Source organism: Amphiprion ocellaris, chromosome 2 (assembly GCF_022539595.1).
Source record: "Amphiprion ocellaris isolate individual 3 ecotype Okinawa chromosome 2, ASM2253959v1, whole genome shotgun sequence".
NCBI lineage: Eukaryota > Metazoa > Chordata > Actinopteri > Pomacentridae > Amphiprion > Amphiprion ocellaris.
Genome location: NC_072767.1, coordinates 13,643,240 through 13,660,186, shown reverse-complemented (window position 1 = coordinate 13,660,186; position 16,947 = coordinate 13,643,240). Strand labels below are relative to the sequence as shown.

The 16,947-nt window shown below is 40.0% G+C and overlaps 2 protein-coding genes across 6 annotated transcripts; one reads left to right on the top strand and one right to left on the bottom strand.

The window, feature by feature from the left end:
* Window positions 1-32: 32 nt before the first annotated feature.
* On the bottom strand, window positions 33-6,315 carry bmb (brambleberry). 2 transcript variants are annotated; one of them, XM_055014233.1, is made up of 13 exons: window positions 6,147-6,315; window positions 5,064-5,271; window positions 4,730-4,858; window positions 4,461-4,646; window positions 4,135-4,357; window positions 3,296-3,412; window positions 3,022-3,201; window positions 1,784-1,990; window positions 1,547-1,697; window positions 994-1,055; window positions 762-889; window positions 552-673; window positions 33-428 (listed from the first exon to the last, which is right to left on the bottom strand). In XM_055014233.1, exons 2-13 carry the CDS (start codon window positions 5,133-5,135, stop codon window positions 299-301), a joined length of 1,707 nt encoding a protein of 568 aa, XP_054870208.1. In that variant the 5' UTR covers window positions 5,136-5,271; window positions 6,147-6,315; the 3' UTR covers window positions 33-298. The 2 variants fall into 2 exon arrangements, with proteins under 2 accessions (XP_054870208.1, XP_023133280.2); XM_023277512.3 differs by having other exon boundaries at window positions 5,064-5,317; window positions 6,147-6,310.
* On the top strand, window positions 6,311-16,798 carry pycr3 (pyrroline-5-carboxylate reductase 3). Of its 4 annotated transcripts, none has more exons than XM_055014253.1 (7): window positions 6,311-6,462; window positions 10,551-10,644; window positions 10,730-10,794; window positions 13,366-13,545; window positions 13,640-13,852; window positions 16,113-16,205; window positions 16,332-16,798. In XM_055014253.1, exons 1-7 carry the CDS (start codon window positions 6,361-6,363, stop codon window positions 16,533-16,535), a joined length of 951 nt encoding a protein of 316 aa, XP_054870228.1. In that variant the 5' UTR covers window positions 6,311-6,360; the 3' UTR covers window positions 16,536-16,798. The 4 variants fall into 4 exon arrangements, with proteins under 4 accessions (XP_054870228.1, XP_023133286.2, XP_023133285.2 ...); XM_023277518.3 differs by having other exon boundaries at window positions 6,388-6,532; XM_023277517.3 differs by lacking the exon at window positions 6,311-6,462 and adding an exon at window positions 6,633-7,367.
* The last annotated feature ends 149 nt before the right edge of the window (window positions 16,799-16,947 follow it).

Sequence of the window (16,947 nt, the reverse complement as noted above, 5' to 3'; positions counted from 1 at the left end):
ACAGAAATAACTACATAACACAGGGATACAGGTCAGCATTTGGGACTACAAGTCCTCCTCTGTTTAATTTATAGAGCTGTAACAATGCGTATTAGACAAAAAATATTTATTTAAAAATGAGTAGTTAAAACGTGGAAATAAAAGTATAAATACACTAAAAAAATCTACAAATGCAGCAGTCATTTAGCAACTATTGTGTTTGAGTACAGCAGGCAGAACATAATAAAAGACAAAAGACAACAGTACAGAGAAGCAGCTCCACCACGACAACCCAACCCAAGAGGATGACGTTGATCATTCAGGGTTGAATGTGGGAGGTGTGCCCTCCTTCGTGGACTCGGCAGTACTCCTGTCCTGGCACTGCTCTCTTCTTGCAAGCTTTCCCAGCTTTTGTGATGCCACTGCACAGCTGACGGCCGGACACAGAGCTGTTGCAGAACAGAGAGAGACAGATCAGAATTTTTCATGGTGTACTTGATTGTTCACGTTTATTTAAAAAAAAAAAAAAAAAAAGGAAACAAGCAAGGGCAGACAAACTCTGAAACCCTGACCTGTTGCTGACTAGTGACGGAGTGGGACTCGCACTTCGTGAGTCGCTCAATAAATCACAAGAGTCGTTGACTGCATCAAAAACACCTCCCAGGTTCCTTGGGGGGATATCATCAATCCCAGCCTGAAAATAAGAACACTATTTGTCATGGTTCATAACATACTGAAAATACCATAATGGATGTTGTGTGACATTAACTTGATTTGCTCACTGCTGAGAGAAGCGAGTGCAGTGGAAGCCTGGGAGTGGAGTGACTCGGTGTACCAGTTACTGGGATAAACCTGGACTCTGGCATCATCTTCCTGGGAGGGGGAGACACTGCTGATATGCCAAGATCAGCTGCATACAAAGACATGAGAGCCATGAGAAAGTCTAGTTGAGTGTCACTTTTCTTCTTTTGGCAACTTATTCTACTGTTAAAAGTTACAGCACATATTTCCCACCTGATAAAATGCTGTCCTGGTTCAACAGGTCACCTGGCTCCATGATGCCGTCCTTCTCATCTCTGAGCACAAAAGAATAAAGCAGGGGGCATCAAATAAAGCATTTAGTGACTGGACTGCACACATCCCACAAGGCTGTTTAAATTAGACTTACATTTTTTGATAGAAATCTGGCAAAAACAAAAAAAAGAAGAAGCAAAAACCAGGGAATACACACACCCCAGTTTTAGGAAGATGCAAGATTTTTTTCCTTTTTCAAGTTGCCAGCATTTAAATGATTATTTGACCCAGAGTTTAAACAAATTCATCATTTGTTCCTTGTCTGTGCACAACCATCAATATTTCCACTAGAAGTTTGTACTGACTGTATGGGGTGTATCTGCACAGAATTGGTCAACAGAAGATGGGTTAATGGTCAATTTTAAGCTTTAATGCCATTTTCTGTTACCTAATAAGACCATTGACTGTTTCAGGTCACCTACAATCTCTGAATAGAATGACATTTTAAAGACAAGCTGCAACCCTGGGTACATGAAGCCCTGTGCAGACTCACTTCTGTGGCGTAGAGGACGGTGGATACAGGTGGTTTGACGACTTCGTCTGCTTCTGAGGCTCCACAATGTTGCACGGACCCAGTTTCAGTGGGGCAGCTAGTTTTCCTCCGACGTGGAAGCACGCCCACAACTGACTCACAAACCAGTGACCTACACACATTAGATAACATTGTTAAACACACATGGCAATATTAGAAGCATTGTATTTGTACTTGTATGCTGCTGTAAGTTTGTACCCAGAGACAGAGCGAGCAGCAGAAGGCTGAGGCTGGTGAGATCCAGCGCTGGCTGCTGGTTGATCTCAGCCACTGCGTTCAGAGGCACAGTGAGCAGCAGCATGGCTCGAGAAAAACTCGGACAGTGTAGGAATGTCAGTAGGACTGCACACAGCACAAAGTAGCCTGTGTGCGCGACACATGTCCACATGGCTGTTAGACTCAGACCTGTAAAGCAAGAAGCACAGGGGAGTCACATCACAGTCACTGATTTAATCACTGTGGTTTAAGCACATTTCACTGAGTGGAGGTGTAGATCCACTCATCTTAATGGACTGGAGTCAACCACAATACTAGAGACTCAGTGGTATTGATAAACCAAACAAAGTTTTACCTGTGTATTTAATTGAAGAAAATTCTGTTTTTGCACATTCAGGGTGCCAAGATTACTATAATAAAATGCCCTTTTATAGTCAGATCAAAGTCCCAAATGTGTCAGTTTAATCAGGCTATTAGCTGAGGTTAAAATTTCCAAAAATGATCAAGACACGAGTAGATTATTTCACTTATAATAAGAAAAAGCACTCAGGGAGTGCAGTACTCCACTAATGCTGCTGAGTCGTCGTATGATTTCCGATGGATAAGCCCCGATAAGTCCACAGTGGTCGATTTGGAGTAAGATAGCAATCATGTGATCGTCAGCAGGCAGCTGACGGAGTGTTCACTTGTCATAAATACAGTGATGCCGTGCTGCTATCTCACAATGATACAGAAATCTTTAAGAAATCCGTGGATCCAGACTATAAGCCACATCACTGCCAAAATCTGATCACTTGGTCCTTGTGTCATTTCTGACTTTCCCTGAAAATTTCATTCAAATCCGTTAGTCTGTTTTTGAGTAACGTTGCTAACAGACGGACAGACAGACGGACAGACAAACATACGCCGATCATCACATAACTTCGCTGTGTTCTTTGGCAGAGTAATAAGCCCTAGAGTGCTATTATTTTTACAAAATTCCAACGATGGAACACTTTACTGCAAAAATAATTCTATTAACGTTATACAAAGTTTTTCAAAAGTTGTTTTTATAAGTAATATGCACAAAATATCCTAAAATCCTGCTATCCAGTTTAGATCTGAATATGAATTCATCTAAAACGTGGTCTTTTTTTTTTTTTTTTTAACAAAAACACTGTAGCTGAGAGAAACTCCACACCTGTAGATGGATGTACATTGCACTGTGGGTCTCATCTCACCTGCCCAGCCGAGGTAGCCCTGGATCATGTGAAGCCTGTCCTCTATCCGGCTCTGCATGTTATCGAGGTAGTGCAACATGCCTCCCAGGGTGCTGTTCATGCGCTCCAGTTTGTTCATCAGATCACTGTAGTACTGGGACGTCTGGTCCTGGTACTGTAGGAACTCTGACATACTGTGGTCTGGTCAGACACAGGTTAAAGGCAGAGAACATTTCAGGCCAGCACTGACATTAACTGCAAATTTAAAACTGAATGAATGAATTTAGCCATTTACCAATTTTTTGGTAGATGTCCTGAGCTTGGTGTCTGACATCTGCGAGGTCCTGAACAATGGCCTTGTGACTGTCCTGTACCTCTGAGCCTTGGATCTGAAGATGCTCACTAACATTCTCTGAAAAGCGGATGATGAATATCAATACAATCCAAATGACATGGATATATCAATATCTCACTCTGTTCAAAAGGGGTACAATTGATTCAGCACTTAAAATTCTTTTAATCCTTTTTATTTGAGGAATAGGCTAACATGATATTCTAGGGTTTGAGAGATGTAGCAATGAACAGATCTTGAAAAGAAAATCATAATAGTAATCCAACACTAACACCAAGCTGCTCCTGCTTCATTAAAAGTCTGCTTGTAAAGAATAAATGGACTTGCTCTTTGACACATGAACAGAACTAAATATAAGTTGAAAATCCTTCCTTCCATCCATCCATCCATCCACCTTAATCCTCATGAGGGTTGCAGGGGGCTGGAGTTTATCCCAGCTGACTCAGGGTGAAGGCAGGGGACACCCTGGACAGGTCACCAGTCTATCACAAGACTGCATATACAGACAAACAACCACACTCACACCTACAGACAATTTAGAATCACTGGTTAACCCCAGCTAGAGTAGGAAGCCAGAGTATTCACAGAAAACCCACACATGCACAGGGAGAACATGCAAACTCCTTGCAGAAAAATCCCGGGAAAGCTGGGACATGAACCGAGGATCTTCTAGCTGCATGACCACAGTGCTAACCACCAAGCCAATGTGTAGCCAAGTTGAAAATAATTTTTCAAAAAGGTATGGCATCTTAACAAGTACATGAACATATAAAAGCTCTCACCCATCCTCTGAGTGATGCCCTGAATTAGCTGGGCTACCAGTTCCTGTCCAGATGCGATGAGGGCCTTCTCCTGACCCAGGCGGTCCAGGTTGTCCTTCAGTGAGCTCTCCATCTGCTCCTGGCCCTCATGCAGTTTCCCCTGCTGGGCCTGCAGGGCACTGTGGCCCTCTAGCAGCTTGTCAAGTGAAGCTGCAGTCAGTTCCTTCAACTCCAACTGGCCCGCCTGTTTTAAAACACCGTCATCAAAGCCAAATGAAGAAGGACAGAATTAGATTCTTTACAGCAAAAGGTATAGCATGAACAGGAAAAAGAAAAGCCAACTCTACCTTCAGGTCTTTCATTGCATCGAGCTGGCTGGTGGCTGTGGAGATGAGAGTGTTGACTGTGTGCTCCGCTCTGCGCCGAAAAAGCTGCTGGCGAGTTGCGTAGCAAACAGAGCGTGCTCTGTTGCTTACTATGTGGTAAGCATTCCATGTGTCTGCATCCATGTCTGCTGTGCACTCTTTTATTGTCTAAAACATAAAGCTGAAGTAAACAAAACTTCAGAAGCAATAAAAACCGATTGCTTTCCTTTCATGAAGACTCTATATTTTACCATGTCCTCTGTACATGGGTAGGTCCGCCGCCCCTCAATCTCAGCCTGGCAGTTAAACAAAACCACTCCAAGCTTCGCAAGCTTTTCCTCTGAGAGGCCTTCACAGCTTGATTTCAGCTGGGCGACCACCTATAAAAGGAGCATATTGCTTTAATCAAAAGGTTAAAAACAGACCAGTAGAAGTGCATCAAGGAGAGTATGATACTACTATGAACATGACAGTTTTAAACCATGTCTTGAGGATTACTGCAATGACCAGTTGGACAGAAAAAGATGCTCTGCAGCACGGTTTCTCTACCTTTTACAGGATGATAAACAGAATGCTCATATTTACCCTGCAGTGACAGCTGTCTAAAGGACTCAGCTGCTTTGCCTCAGCCAGAAACTTCTCATCTGCCGTTTCCATCTCAAACTGAGCATCCTTTGCAAGAAGTGCTGGAACCACTGGTGCTGGTGAAGGAGGAGGTGATGCAGGAGGAGCCTCTGTCTGCCTCAGCCACTCAAACAGTCCACTGACTGCAGGACAGTGACAGGCCAGCGAGCTGATCATCAGCAGGAGGTGCAGGCGGTGGATCAGGAGACACATGTCTGGATCAGAACACGGTATACAAGCACGCCTTTTTAAAACTCAGCTCAAATACACGAAGAACGCTTTTCCATTATTCAAGTGCTTCTGTTAATGGATTTGTTTGTAGCTCTGTTCAGGTGTATTGAGTCCATTTTAATGTCTGGCATTCTATTTCAGACATATTTCCCCTTACTGTCAGAGCTGTTTTACTTGCCATTAATAGTATTTTAACCAGACATCTGTGAGAAATTAGTCCGTTTAAAACTTTTGGGATTGCTTGTCCCTCCTCTGCACACCTGTCTACTGAAATGACGGGCTGAGTGAACTCTAAAATGACCAAAGGCTGTCACTAGATGGCGACATCTCACAATTAGAACACATAAATCTGAATGAATGTAAATGTATATGCTGCATTCAGAATCAGACGTGTATTGATTTACAGTTTGCTGCTCACCCGACCTGCTGTAGATGTCTGCATGACACAAAACTACAAAAGTCATTCATTTATTGTTAGGTCTGAATTTAGTCCACTGACACTGAGGCTTGCCTGGGCATGTCTGCTCTGCTCTGCTCTGCTGCAGACCAGCACAGCATCGTTTATGCAGCTAAAAGGCGGTGAAATTAGTTTAGAACAAACTAATTCACATATTAGCTTTATTTAAGTGGGGAAATGAAAACGTGACACAAGGAGGTTCCTCACAAACATTTAGCAGATTTCTTCATGGCAGGCAAAACATTCAGACTGACGCGTTACAGCAACATATAAAAAATAAAATATCAGATAATAAGTATGACACTGTAAACCCGCCAGATGAGCTGAACCAACTGCAACATTTCTACAACACGCACCTGTAGTTTAGTTTTGCTGCTCCTGGACACTGCGGGTCTCCCTCACACACAGCTGGTCGGAATGACAGCTAACTTTTTGTCCTCTCCTCTGCTCAGCTCGCAGCCAATGGAATTACTGGCATTTTTTAAGGCCGGATCTGAGTGCGTTCGATTTTAGTCACTGCTTAGACGGAAAAATACGTTGGAAAAGCACGCATGGAATTTGTCTCCGAGGATGCCGAAGGTGCCGCCCACCTGGCGGAGCAGGAGAGAAGACAAGAACAAACGAACAGCCGGTTCAGCTGCGTGGTGTGTGGATGCGGCGGGTCTGTCTGACGTACGTGGCAGTTAAACTACACTTTGTGGTTTGCTAAACGTCGGACAACAGAAAATCCGACAAACATCAGGTGAATAAATTTCCTCTTGCCTGCGTTAGCGGCAGTTTTTCACAGCAGCTCCTCACGTCGTCGTTTTGTCACTCCGTGTTACTTTATGGTTGTCCAGTCAACAAGACACGTGCATTGTATTTCAAATCTAATCTATCCTGGATTACTTTCTAGCTAACCCTAACCCTAGCTAGGTGCAGCTAAGGGCTAGTTTGAGTCGTATTGATTTTAAAAGAAGATTTTACCATTTTTTAGGTGCGACTTTCACGACCTGTAGGCTAAGTACCGCTATGATTTAAGCTAGCCACCACACAGCAGACATGCTAATTAGCATCCTAGCAGTGTGATCGTTGTACCGCTGGGCTAACGCTCATTAGCCTCCGAGCTAACAGGCTACGCTGCCGCTACAATGGACGACTCTGGTATTAAGAAACAGAACTGGGACGTGAAAGAGACGGAATTATTTCTGGAAATTCTCAAGGAGCTGGACATGAAGAAGTGCTTGGACGGGAGGAAAGTAAGGAATAACAAACTGTTTAAGGTGGCACACAGGAGAATGACAGCGGCTGGTTATCACAGATCTGTGGACCAGTTAAAGTTTCGCTGGAAACTTCTCAAAAGTGCGTACTACAAGTGCAAACGGGAGCCCGACTCCCCGGCCCCGACTAAAATACAGGGCTGGTGGCGGTATGAAAAGACAATGATTGCGATCATGGAGTCAAGACACCCTCTGATCGGAGCTGGTGTGAACTCTGAGAGGAACGATGAGGTGACAGAAGACTCGGATGGTGAAGCATCAATGCTGCACTGGCCGCAGCCCTGCCCGGACAATAGCACTCAGAACCTGGATTTAATTGTAGGGGTGAACATGTGGAAACGAAACAGTCTGTCATTAGATCATACCCGTGATTTAATTTCTTTCATCTGTTTTCTGGATGCATGTGGCTATTAGGGCTGCACGATATTAGATAAATCATATTGCGATATAAAACATTTTCAACTGATGACTTGAATAACTCCATTTGGAAAGTGAGGGTTAGGGGTTAAGATTAGGGAGATCTGGTAGTTACGTGCATAGAAAATTAAAGCTAATTATTAAAAAGATGACCAAAAGCTGTTTGGAACCTTTCTCATATGGTGTAACACTGGGAAATATGTTTGAATTAGTTCTTTGGATGGCTTTGCACTTGTCATTCACAGATTGGTGGTGCTGTTTTAAACGGTCAGACACATTCCTTGTATGATGCTAACAATGGCAAGACACTGGTGACATAGTACTTGTCTTTTGTCAACACTCTTCCTGTTTTCCACACATCTATTTCTTTTTTGCTACCAGATCTTCTCTGCAGTTTCTGCAGAGATCTGGAGGCTGCATGTCAATAAACAGTGTCTTGTAAATAAAAAAACAAAAAACCCTCAGTGGCTCCAAGAATGCTTAAGTCAGAGCAACTGATGTTCTATCAGAAAGACTTCTCTTGTAGATCCGTCATGGAAAATGACAACTGTGAATTCTCTTTATGTAGAGCAGCAAAGAAAGAGTTCTAGCACGACGTTTTTTATTTAATCTGCCTTACTACACATTGCACTCTGGCATTGTGACTATTGCACATGCAGAAGTTGCGATGTTGACGCTTAGATGACTTGTTGTGCAGCCCTAAGGCCTATTGTCATTCTACATCTGTCTTCTGTTGTACACTTATTTACTAGCTGTACACCTCACTAAACCCCATGCAGTAAAAAGTTGTAAAATAAATCACATCTTCATGAAGGTTATAATGTTTTGGTGTTTGATGAAACTGATTTAAAGATGGTAATTCAACTGTCAGCTAATTTTTAGGGGTTTTTGGAGGTTTTTAAGCTGTTTCTACAATGCAGTGTGACAGAATATTACGCAACTTATTTCTGTACTTATACATTTAGTCTCATTCAGATCAATATCATTTTTTCAGCAGCAAACTGCACTAGGAAAACATACAGTATAAACAAAGACAGATTCACAACACTATTTACACGTGCTAAATACATTGTCACTATGTTATAGTGGTTACATTTCAAGAGCTTTTCAAAATACTCAATTTTAAAATGTTTTAAAGTAAAAATACAAAGTGCATTAAAGAGCCCCAAACTATTAAACTCCAAAACGACCATTTCATTGATCTGCATAGTTTCAACTAAAAACTGAGCATTGAAACCTTAATGAGGTAGGAGCAATTGTAGGGCTTTTTGTGTAAAAGTTTGCATTTCTTTTATTGAACTCTATGCTAATAAGCTGTAGGTGGTCTCAAGAAGGAGTGTAACAAATGACAGTTTCCGATTAAAGGGGATCTATTATGCTCTTCCTCATCTTCTTTCATACATATGTAATGTTATGATGTCAGATGTTCATATTAAACAGGGCTAGAGTTTCAATAATGAGGTACAAATAATACCTGTGAGATAAAAGTTCAGTCTTCAGCAGCTCTGGACATGTTTTTAATGGGATTTTTCTACTTTGGTGAAGACCTCACATTACTTTGTCATGGATTTCTTTATATGGTCACCTGCTCCAGGCACAGCAGTCTTCTTGATTTATATATATATATATATATATATATATATATATATATATATATATATATATATATATATATATATATATATATATATATATATATATATGTTTATGTTTATGTTATGTTTTTACAAGAACGGTTTACTTAAATAATATTGTAGACATTTAATATGCCCAAACAAACAGATAAGTAATGGTGCAGGGGCAGAGTTCAAAATACAGTTGATTGACAACAACAGAATATGATTTTACCAGCTGATTTTGGTGTTTTTTTGCATACATTTTCGACTTCATTAACAGAGTATATGAAGAAAAATGTTTATATATGGATTCCTGCCAAAACATGTACGGATGCATTTAAAAAGTTTCTGTTTCTTGTGGTGCTCACTAGAAAAGGCTTCTGCAAAACCTGCCAATCAGAAGGAATTGGGCTTTTCGATAGGCTGGCCTTAAAGAACCCACTGCTAAAGCTGCTTGTTCTCAACAGTGAATAAACTGCGTGGCTCCATAAAGGGCCTGTACATTTAAAAAAAAAAAAAAAACGAACAAAAATAAAACATGACGCTATTGTAGTGAAGTCCCAGGATATAAATACAGATACAGAAATGAGCACAAAATGTCCTCTTTAATTTTTTTTCTCTATTTTCAGCTCTACAGTTTATTCATAGTTTGTTCTCTATTGCTTAACCTGCCACCTATTTTTAACTGTTCAGTCAATAAAATGTGAAATAGCAGCTACGAAGTGTTAATCACAGACATCCAAAAGCCAAGGCGACTTCTTGAAATTTTTTACTTTGTCTCTACAAAACTAACAATATTGAATTTACGTCTAACCTGCTTTTTGAACCATCATTAGGCTACAAGGAAGAAGAAATGTGATTTACAGTCACACTAACTGGTTTTTCTGCTGTGGATCCAGCTTTTGGGCCCTATAAACTCAGAACCAGGTTAAAGATGCTATTTTATGATGAACAGACCAAGGACAGGGGAGCTAGGTTGTGGTAGTGGTTATGGAGGAGGGGGAGAAATCATATTACTGACCAATTGTAAACCAGGATTTACCATGTTAATTGATTTCTTGCCTTAATCTGATTTCTCGCAGTAATTAGGTGTTTTTTCTGTGCATGTAAACAAAGCTGACAGTCACAATGAATCCGTCTGTTGCTGTGTGGTGGTGGTGCACCTACACAAATAATTTAAAATCATAAATTAGAAAGAAAAGCATGAAAACAAAAGCTGTAACCAGTCAAGTCGACATTTTTGCATGAAAAATAATAAATACCTGCAGTGCTATTGTATAGAACAAATTTTGACGTGTGTCTATGTGATGCTGTGTGATACCATAGCTATTGTAGACAGTGTGTTATGATGGTATTGTGTCGTAGATTGTCCCGTGAGTCACATGCCTAGTTTTTAGTTAAGTGTGAGGCCCTGATGTTGTCGTTGGTTAATGTTTCTGCTCTTATCAGTTGTCTGCTTTTGTTTCAGATCAAAATGGACCCTGAGATGGATTCGCAGCTGAAGGTCGGCTTTATCGGTGCAGGCAACATGGCTTTCGGCATCGCAAAAGGCATCTTGTCTGGTGAGTTCAGAGAAAGTTGCTGAAACCAGAGTCGAGTCTGAGTGAAGGAGTCAGTGGTTTTACTTTATGTTTACTTTATGTGCAGGAAATGTTCTTCCTGTAAACGTCAAAGTCAGCGCACCATCCTCCAGGAACCTGGGACGCTTTCAGGTACTTTATTCCATCTTGTTAACTTGTCTATCAGTTCTCAGTAAGGTTGATTAGTTTGTAGGACAGCGAGCAGGTATGGAGAGGATCATGGTTACTGACTGTAAGATCAGGTTCTTTGTGAATACATTAACGCTGACCTTCCTCTGGTGCTGTGGATTCCTGCAAGTGTCAAGTTCTTCTAGGTCTCAAGCTGTTTTTTTCACTTGTGTGCATGCCATAAATTCATTCATTTTATCGGGAATTGGTAATTTATGTTCTCAAAATATAACTTTTTGTCATGGCTTAACAAAATAAAAGATTAAGCAATCTGTTAACCAATAAAACATATTTGATAAATGGCAGCGTTCTGCTAAATTAGAACATATTCCAGAACTCTTCTTTAGTATGCCATGCTTTTTGCATCAAAAATTTTTCTAACCTCCCTTCAACAGGGCAGTGTCTGAGGATGTTAATGGTTTCATTGATACCCTTACATACAAATCATTACATACCATCCAGATATTTCTATGAAACTCAACTATTTACAGTTTTGTAATAAATAATTTTACAATAAATGCATCTTTGTACATACCGGAATATAATGTTATGAGGCCAAATCAAATTTCTACGCCGTAATGGCTAATGATTTCTTCACCCATTTTCATGTTGTTTCATATTGTAGCTTATATCAAACTAAACAACAGAATTGACCCTTTGCAGTGATACAAATAAATTCTTAGTGTGCCAAAGAATAATCCATCTTTTGATCTTCAACATAGGACTGATGCTATGTCCCACTTTATATGGAAAAATAAATACCAAATAATAGCTGTGCTTTTGTACAGTTCTACAATTTCATTTAGCAGACGCTTTTATTCAAAGTGATGTACATCTGAGAGTAGATACAACACAAGCAAGGATCTAGTCAGGAGACAACAACCCGGATAAGAGCCATAAAACAAGTTCAAGTGTGATAATAGGACTATTGGATACAGGCAGTGCAGGAGATGAGAGGGATTTTGTATTTATTTTTAATTTTTTTGCAATCTGTCAGGTGCATAGGTGTTCAGTGAAGAGCTGGGTCTTTAGTCTTTTCTTAGACTGACAGAGACTCTGCAGATTGAACAGAGTTTAGTAACTCCACCACCTGGGAACCACAGAAGAGAAGAATCTAACTATGGCGTGGCCCTTTTGTGGTGGTTGTATCAGGAGCCTTTTGTTGGCTGAGCGTAGTGAGCAAGGTGGGAGTGTAGACCTGAATGAGAGAGTTCAGGTAGGAGGGAGCTGTTTTCATTCTAGTTTTGTAGACAAGTGTCAGAGTTTTGAATTTTATGCAGACAGCAACTGGAAGCCAAAGAAGTGATCTGAACAGGGAGGTGACATGAGCTGTTTTTGGCTGGTTGAAATCTGGATTATCTGCAGATAACCAAGCATCAGAGGCCACATGAGCCTTGAATGTTAGTTGGTCATCGATCATGACAGCCAAATTTCTGCCAGATTTTGTCTGTTTGAGTTGGGTTGATTCAAGCTGGATGTTGATTTCTTGTTGAATAGAGGTGCTGGCTGGAAAGACAAGGAGCTCATTCTTGGAGAGGTTGAGTTGAAGGTGGCGTTTTTTTCATCCATGCCAAGATATCTGCAAGGCATGTTGAGATACAGGTAGAGACAGTGTGGCTGTCCAGAGGGAATGACAGGAAGAGCTGGGTATCATCAGCATAGCAATGGTATGGTTTTCATTTAGCACATATTTTTTCCAAATTCTAAATCATACATTTTCCCACTATCATGGTTCTAATGTTTCCAGAAAGTCTCCCATACATCTAAATAATTTGAAAAAAGTATCTTTACTACCCTCATTCTGCCTTCATAAATGCTAATATAATAAATGTATTGAAGAAATCATTTGTCCTTACAATTACCAACATAAGAGCTCAAAGTAGGTAGTGAAATTATTGGTAATGGGTAAAAAGGCTAAATATCTATTTTTAGATACAAGTTAATAAATTCCATATTATTTTAACCCAGCACTGAGACAATACAATTTATTCAATGAAACATCTATCATTTACTGTAACAAATATCCCTAACTTATTTCAGAGACCACCAGTGAGTAAACTGAATACATCTATGGGCTATCAAAAAAGTCATGTTAATTGAAAACTAATACAATTTCTACCATAATAAAGCATGGTGCACTTGATAAGAGATGTGTGGCATTGTTTCATTTGAATGGGCTTGTATTGAACCTGCATGCTGCTCTATGACCCTCTGTGTGCATGCTCAAAGTAAGGAAAAGAGATGTCACAGTTAAAAGCACACGTTTAATTGGAAAAACCAAAGTATATGTAGAAATTTTAAAAAAATAAAACTTCATTGTGAGCTGCAATTTCAGTATGGATCGATCCTATAGTTATTTAGCTGTTTATTTTGTCCACTACTTGTCATGAAATTGGTTACTTTTCCCCTGACAGAAAACCAGCATTGATTAGTGTTTTTCCGTAAATATTATAAAGATATCATAATTCATTTTGTGTGCACTTGTGTAAGAGCTGGTTAATGCATGTGTATAATATTTTTCCTTCATGCTTTCAGGAGCTCGGCATTGCTGTAACTCACTCCAACATAGAGGTGATCTGCGGCTCAGATGTGGTCTTTGTTGCAGTCAAACCTCACCTGGTCCCACTAGTTCTCAATGAGATCTCACAGCATGTCACTGACAGACACATAATAGTATCTGTTGCAGCAGGAGTGACACTGGCTACATTAGAAGAGGTAAGCCAGTAAGTAGTGGCTTTACACTCAATGCTGGTTTGCTCATGGTTAAAGATCATATGTTTAATTTTTCTTTCTGTGTTTAAATATCAAGCTCCTGCCAGAGAACTCAGTTGCCATCCGGCTCATGCCAAATCTACCGTGTGTGGTTCAGGAGGGGGCTCTCCTGTTTGCGCGGGGGTCCCATGCAAAACAGGAAGATGGTGCTCTGCTTCGCTCCTTGTTGCATCGCTGTGGTTTGGTGGAGGAGGGACCTGAGGCCTGGATTGACATCCACACCGGGGTGAGCGGGAGCGGAGTCGCCTTTGTGAGTATCCTAGGATTGTGTGATTTGATTATTTTGTCGGAAGTCTTTGTCACTTCTTGCAAACTATTGTAAGAGAAAATGTTTAAACAGATGTACAGTTTATTATCATTCAAGCAAGTCATTTGAATGAGTACAAATAATTCACGATAAAGGACCGTGAAGGTGCTATCCAGGTTTCCTCCCATTTACTACTTTACATTCCAGCTAAACATTTCTTAAAGTATTCTGTAATGTCTGAGATGTTTGATTCAGCTTTAAAGTTGCTTATATTAACATTTCCCTGTTGTTTACAACAGCTATTTCAAGCAACTGAATCTAGTCTACACGCTACATTAAATCCCTCTAGAGGGTGTTCTTCATTTATTGAACTGAGGATTGAGTAGAATACAAATAAAAAGCTGATAAACGTGACAGTATAAATGGCTAAAGGCATACAGTATCTTTTTCATGGAGCTTATTGCACTGGCTATTTCTCCACAAAGGAAGTCGTGACCCAGTCAACATCAGCAAACCAAGAAAACAAAAGCAAAATCTGAACTCTTTCTTTATGTCATTGCACTTGATATACTTGGGGTATTTTATGCCTCTTGTCAGAATACTGCCGGAAGAGAAAATAATGAGAGTGAGATAGAAAATGACTCAACAAAGGTTCAAGACTGGACACAAACAAAGCCTAAAATCAAGTCTTTGAGGATTTTTCTCTTTTGTATAAATAGCCAAAACAATGATGTGCACTGTAATGCTTTTCTGAAAGACCGTATAGGACTGAATCAAAAGAGGAAATCATGGAAAACAGTTTGCTGGGCAGAATGTGCAGTCAGATCCATAAGTACTTGGACAGTGATACAGATTTTGTACTTTTATTTCTGCTAACCACAATTAATTTGAAATGATGTCATCAAAATGTAAACTTTCAGCTTTAATTCAAGGAGTTCAACAGAAATACTACAAGAACCTTTCAGGAATTCCTGCCATTCTTTTTTTTCCATAGTCCATATAGCCCAAAGTAATTTAGTATAATTACAAATATAATGATTATTTTTAATACTTTGATGCAGATCCATTTCAGTCAACGACTGGCAGAAGTCTGGAATCTATTTGCATCAAATAATTAAGTGAAAATTAAGTTTTCATGCTCTTCCCCACATCCTGATGGTTCATCTGGGTTCCGTCTGTATAAAGAATCTTTTTCCAGAACTGAGCAGCTGTTTTAAATGTTTTCTCTCAGTCTAATCTGGTCTTTCTGTATCTGAGTGTTACCAGTGCTTTGCGTCATGAGACAAACCTTCTGAATGTACATTCATAAAGGCATCTCTTGGCTGTAGTCTACCTCCCTGAGAGTGTTCTTCATTGGATTCTTGGTCAGATGTTGTGAAGTTGTTTTTCCTGACCAAGGAAAGAATTCTATCATAATCCACTTTAGATGTCTACTGTGGCCTTCCAGACCTTTTGGTGTTGCTGAGTTCACTGCATTCGTTCTTTTTAAGATTGTCCCAGATAGTTGATTTTTATCTCCCATAGGTCTGCTTTGTGTTATCAGTCCAACAATGACCCCCCTAACTTGCATCAACACCTCTTTGGATCCTCTATTGACAGTTGAAAATGCAAATTCAAAACTTGGAATTGCTCCAGAGCTTTAATGGCCATAATTTTTCATTAAACACATAAAAACAGACCACACCCGGGAATGAAACTGGTTATCAGTCAATCATCCAATTATTTTTAAACCTGTGAAAATAGAAGGATGTTAAAAAATATACATAAAACAATATTTTTAACCAAGTGTATGAAAGCTGAAGGTGTACACTTGAGTCACATCTCAATTGCTTCATGTCAGATTCATTGTGGTGCTTTTCTGAAGTACACGTGTGAGTGTCCAATTATTTATGGACCCAATTGTATACATTACTATGTAATAGTATGGCATAATAACCAATGAAACAATAATGCTAAGAAGTTGTTTATTTTTCAGTAATATGATGTGATAAGATAGTCTTTTATTAATCCCACAGCAGGGAACATTTGTCAGTGTTACAACAGCAAAAGAGATCGTCAGTAAAAGAAGTACAGATAGACATACAATGAAAGACTAGTAATAACTGAAGCAGGCAATTCATCACCATTTAAAAACAAATTAATATGAGAAAAATTTTGATATAGTCATCTCTTGTATCAAAACCCCTATATTGTACTATATTCTTTCATGGAACAGTTAGACTTTGTTCGCTCTTATTCTGAAGCATGTGGTTGTTCTCTACAGGTGTACCTATTTGCTGAAGCACTGGCAGAAGGAGCTGTTAAAATGGGCATGCCCAGTGCTCTGGCCCACAGCATCGCATCTCAGACTGTTCTGGTCAGTTTTAGAGCATGTGCAGTTGTTTTCTTAAAAACAATGTATTTACGTTGGCATTCTGACACCTGGGTGTGGAAATACAGTGTTTGAACCTCATCATTTTAATTTTGCCACCATGTGCTACAGGGTGCTGGGAGATTATTACGTGACTCTGGGAAGCATCCTGCTCAGCTTCGCTCTGAGGTCTGCACTCCAGGCGGAACTACAATCTACGGGCTTCACACGCTGGAACAAGGCGGCCTGAGGGCTTCGACCATGAGTGCCGTGGAGTCTGCCACAGAGAGAGCCAGGGAGCTCGGCCGAAAGTCAGCCGCAGGAAGCAGGAAATAACGGCTGCTGGTCACCTTTGAAGAACTATTAATCCAACATTAACTTAAAAAAAGCCCACCAACAAACTGTTATTCTCAGTGTCACAATGGAACACAAGGAGGAAATAGGACTTGTCGCTATTTTTATTTCACTCCATGATTTTTCCATAAACAAGTGCGGTACTTCTTTTTGTGTCTTTGACCACAACGATTTGATGTTAGCAAAAAGCAAACATTGGTTTAACATTGATACCCACAAATAAATAATGTGATCATGATCTGTGATCTGCTGTTTGGAGAGAATGGCTGTTTTTTCCATGTGCACCAGTAATCCTACCTGTTGGGATTAAGGCAGTAATGGAGCCCAAATGTTGTTGTTCTTGTACTCACAATAAGATGGGCAGTACTACCATTTACACACATTTACTGAAGGC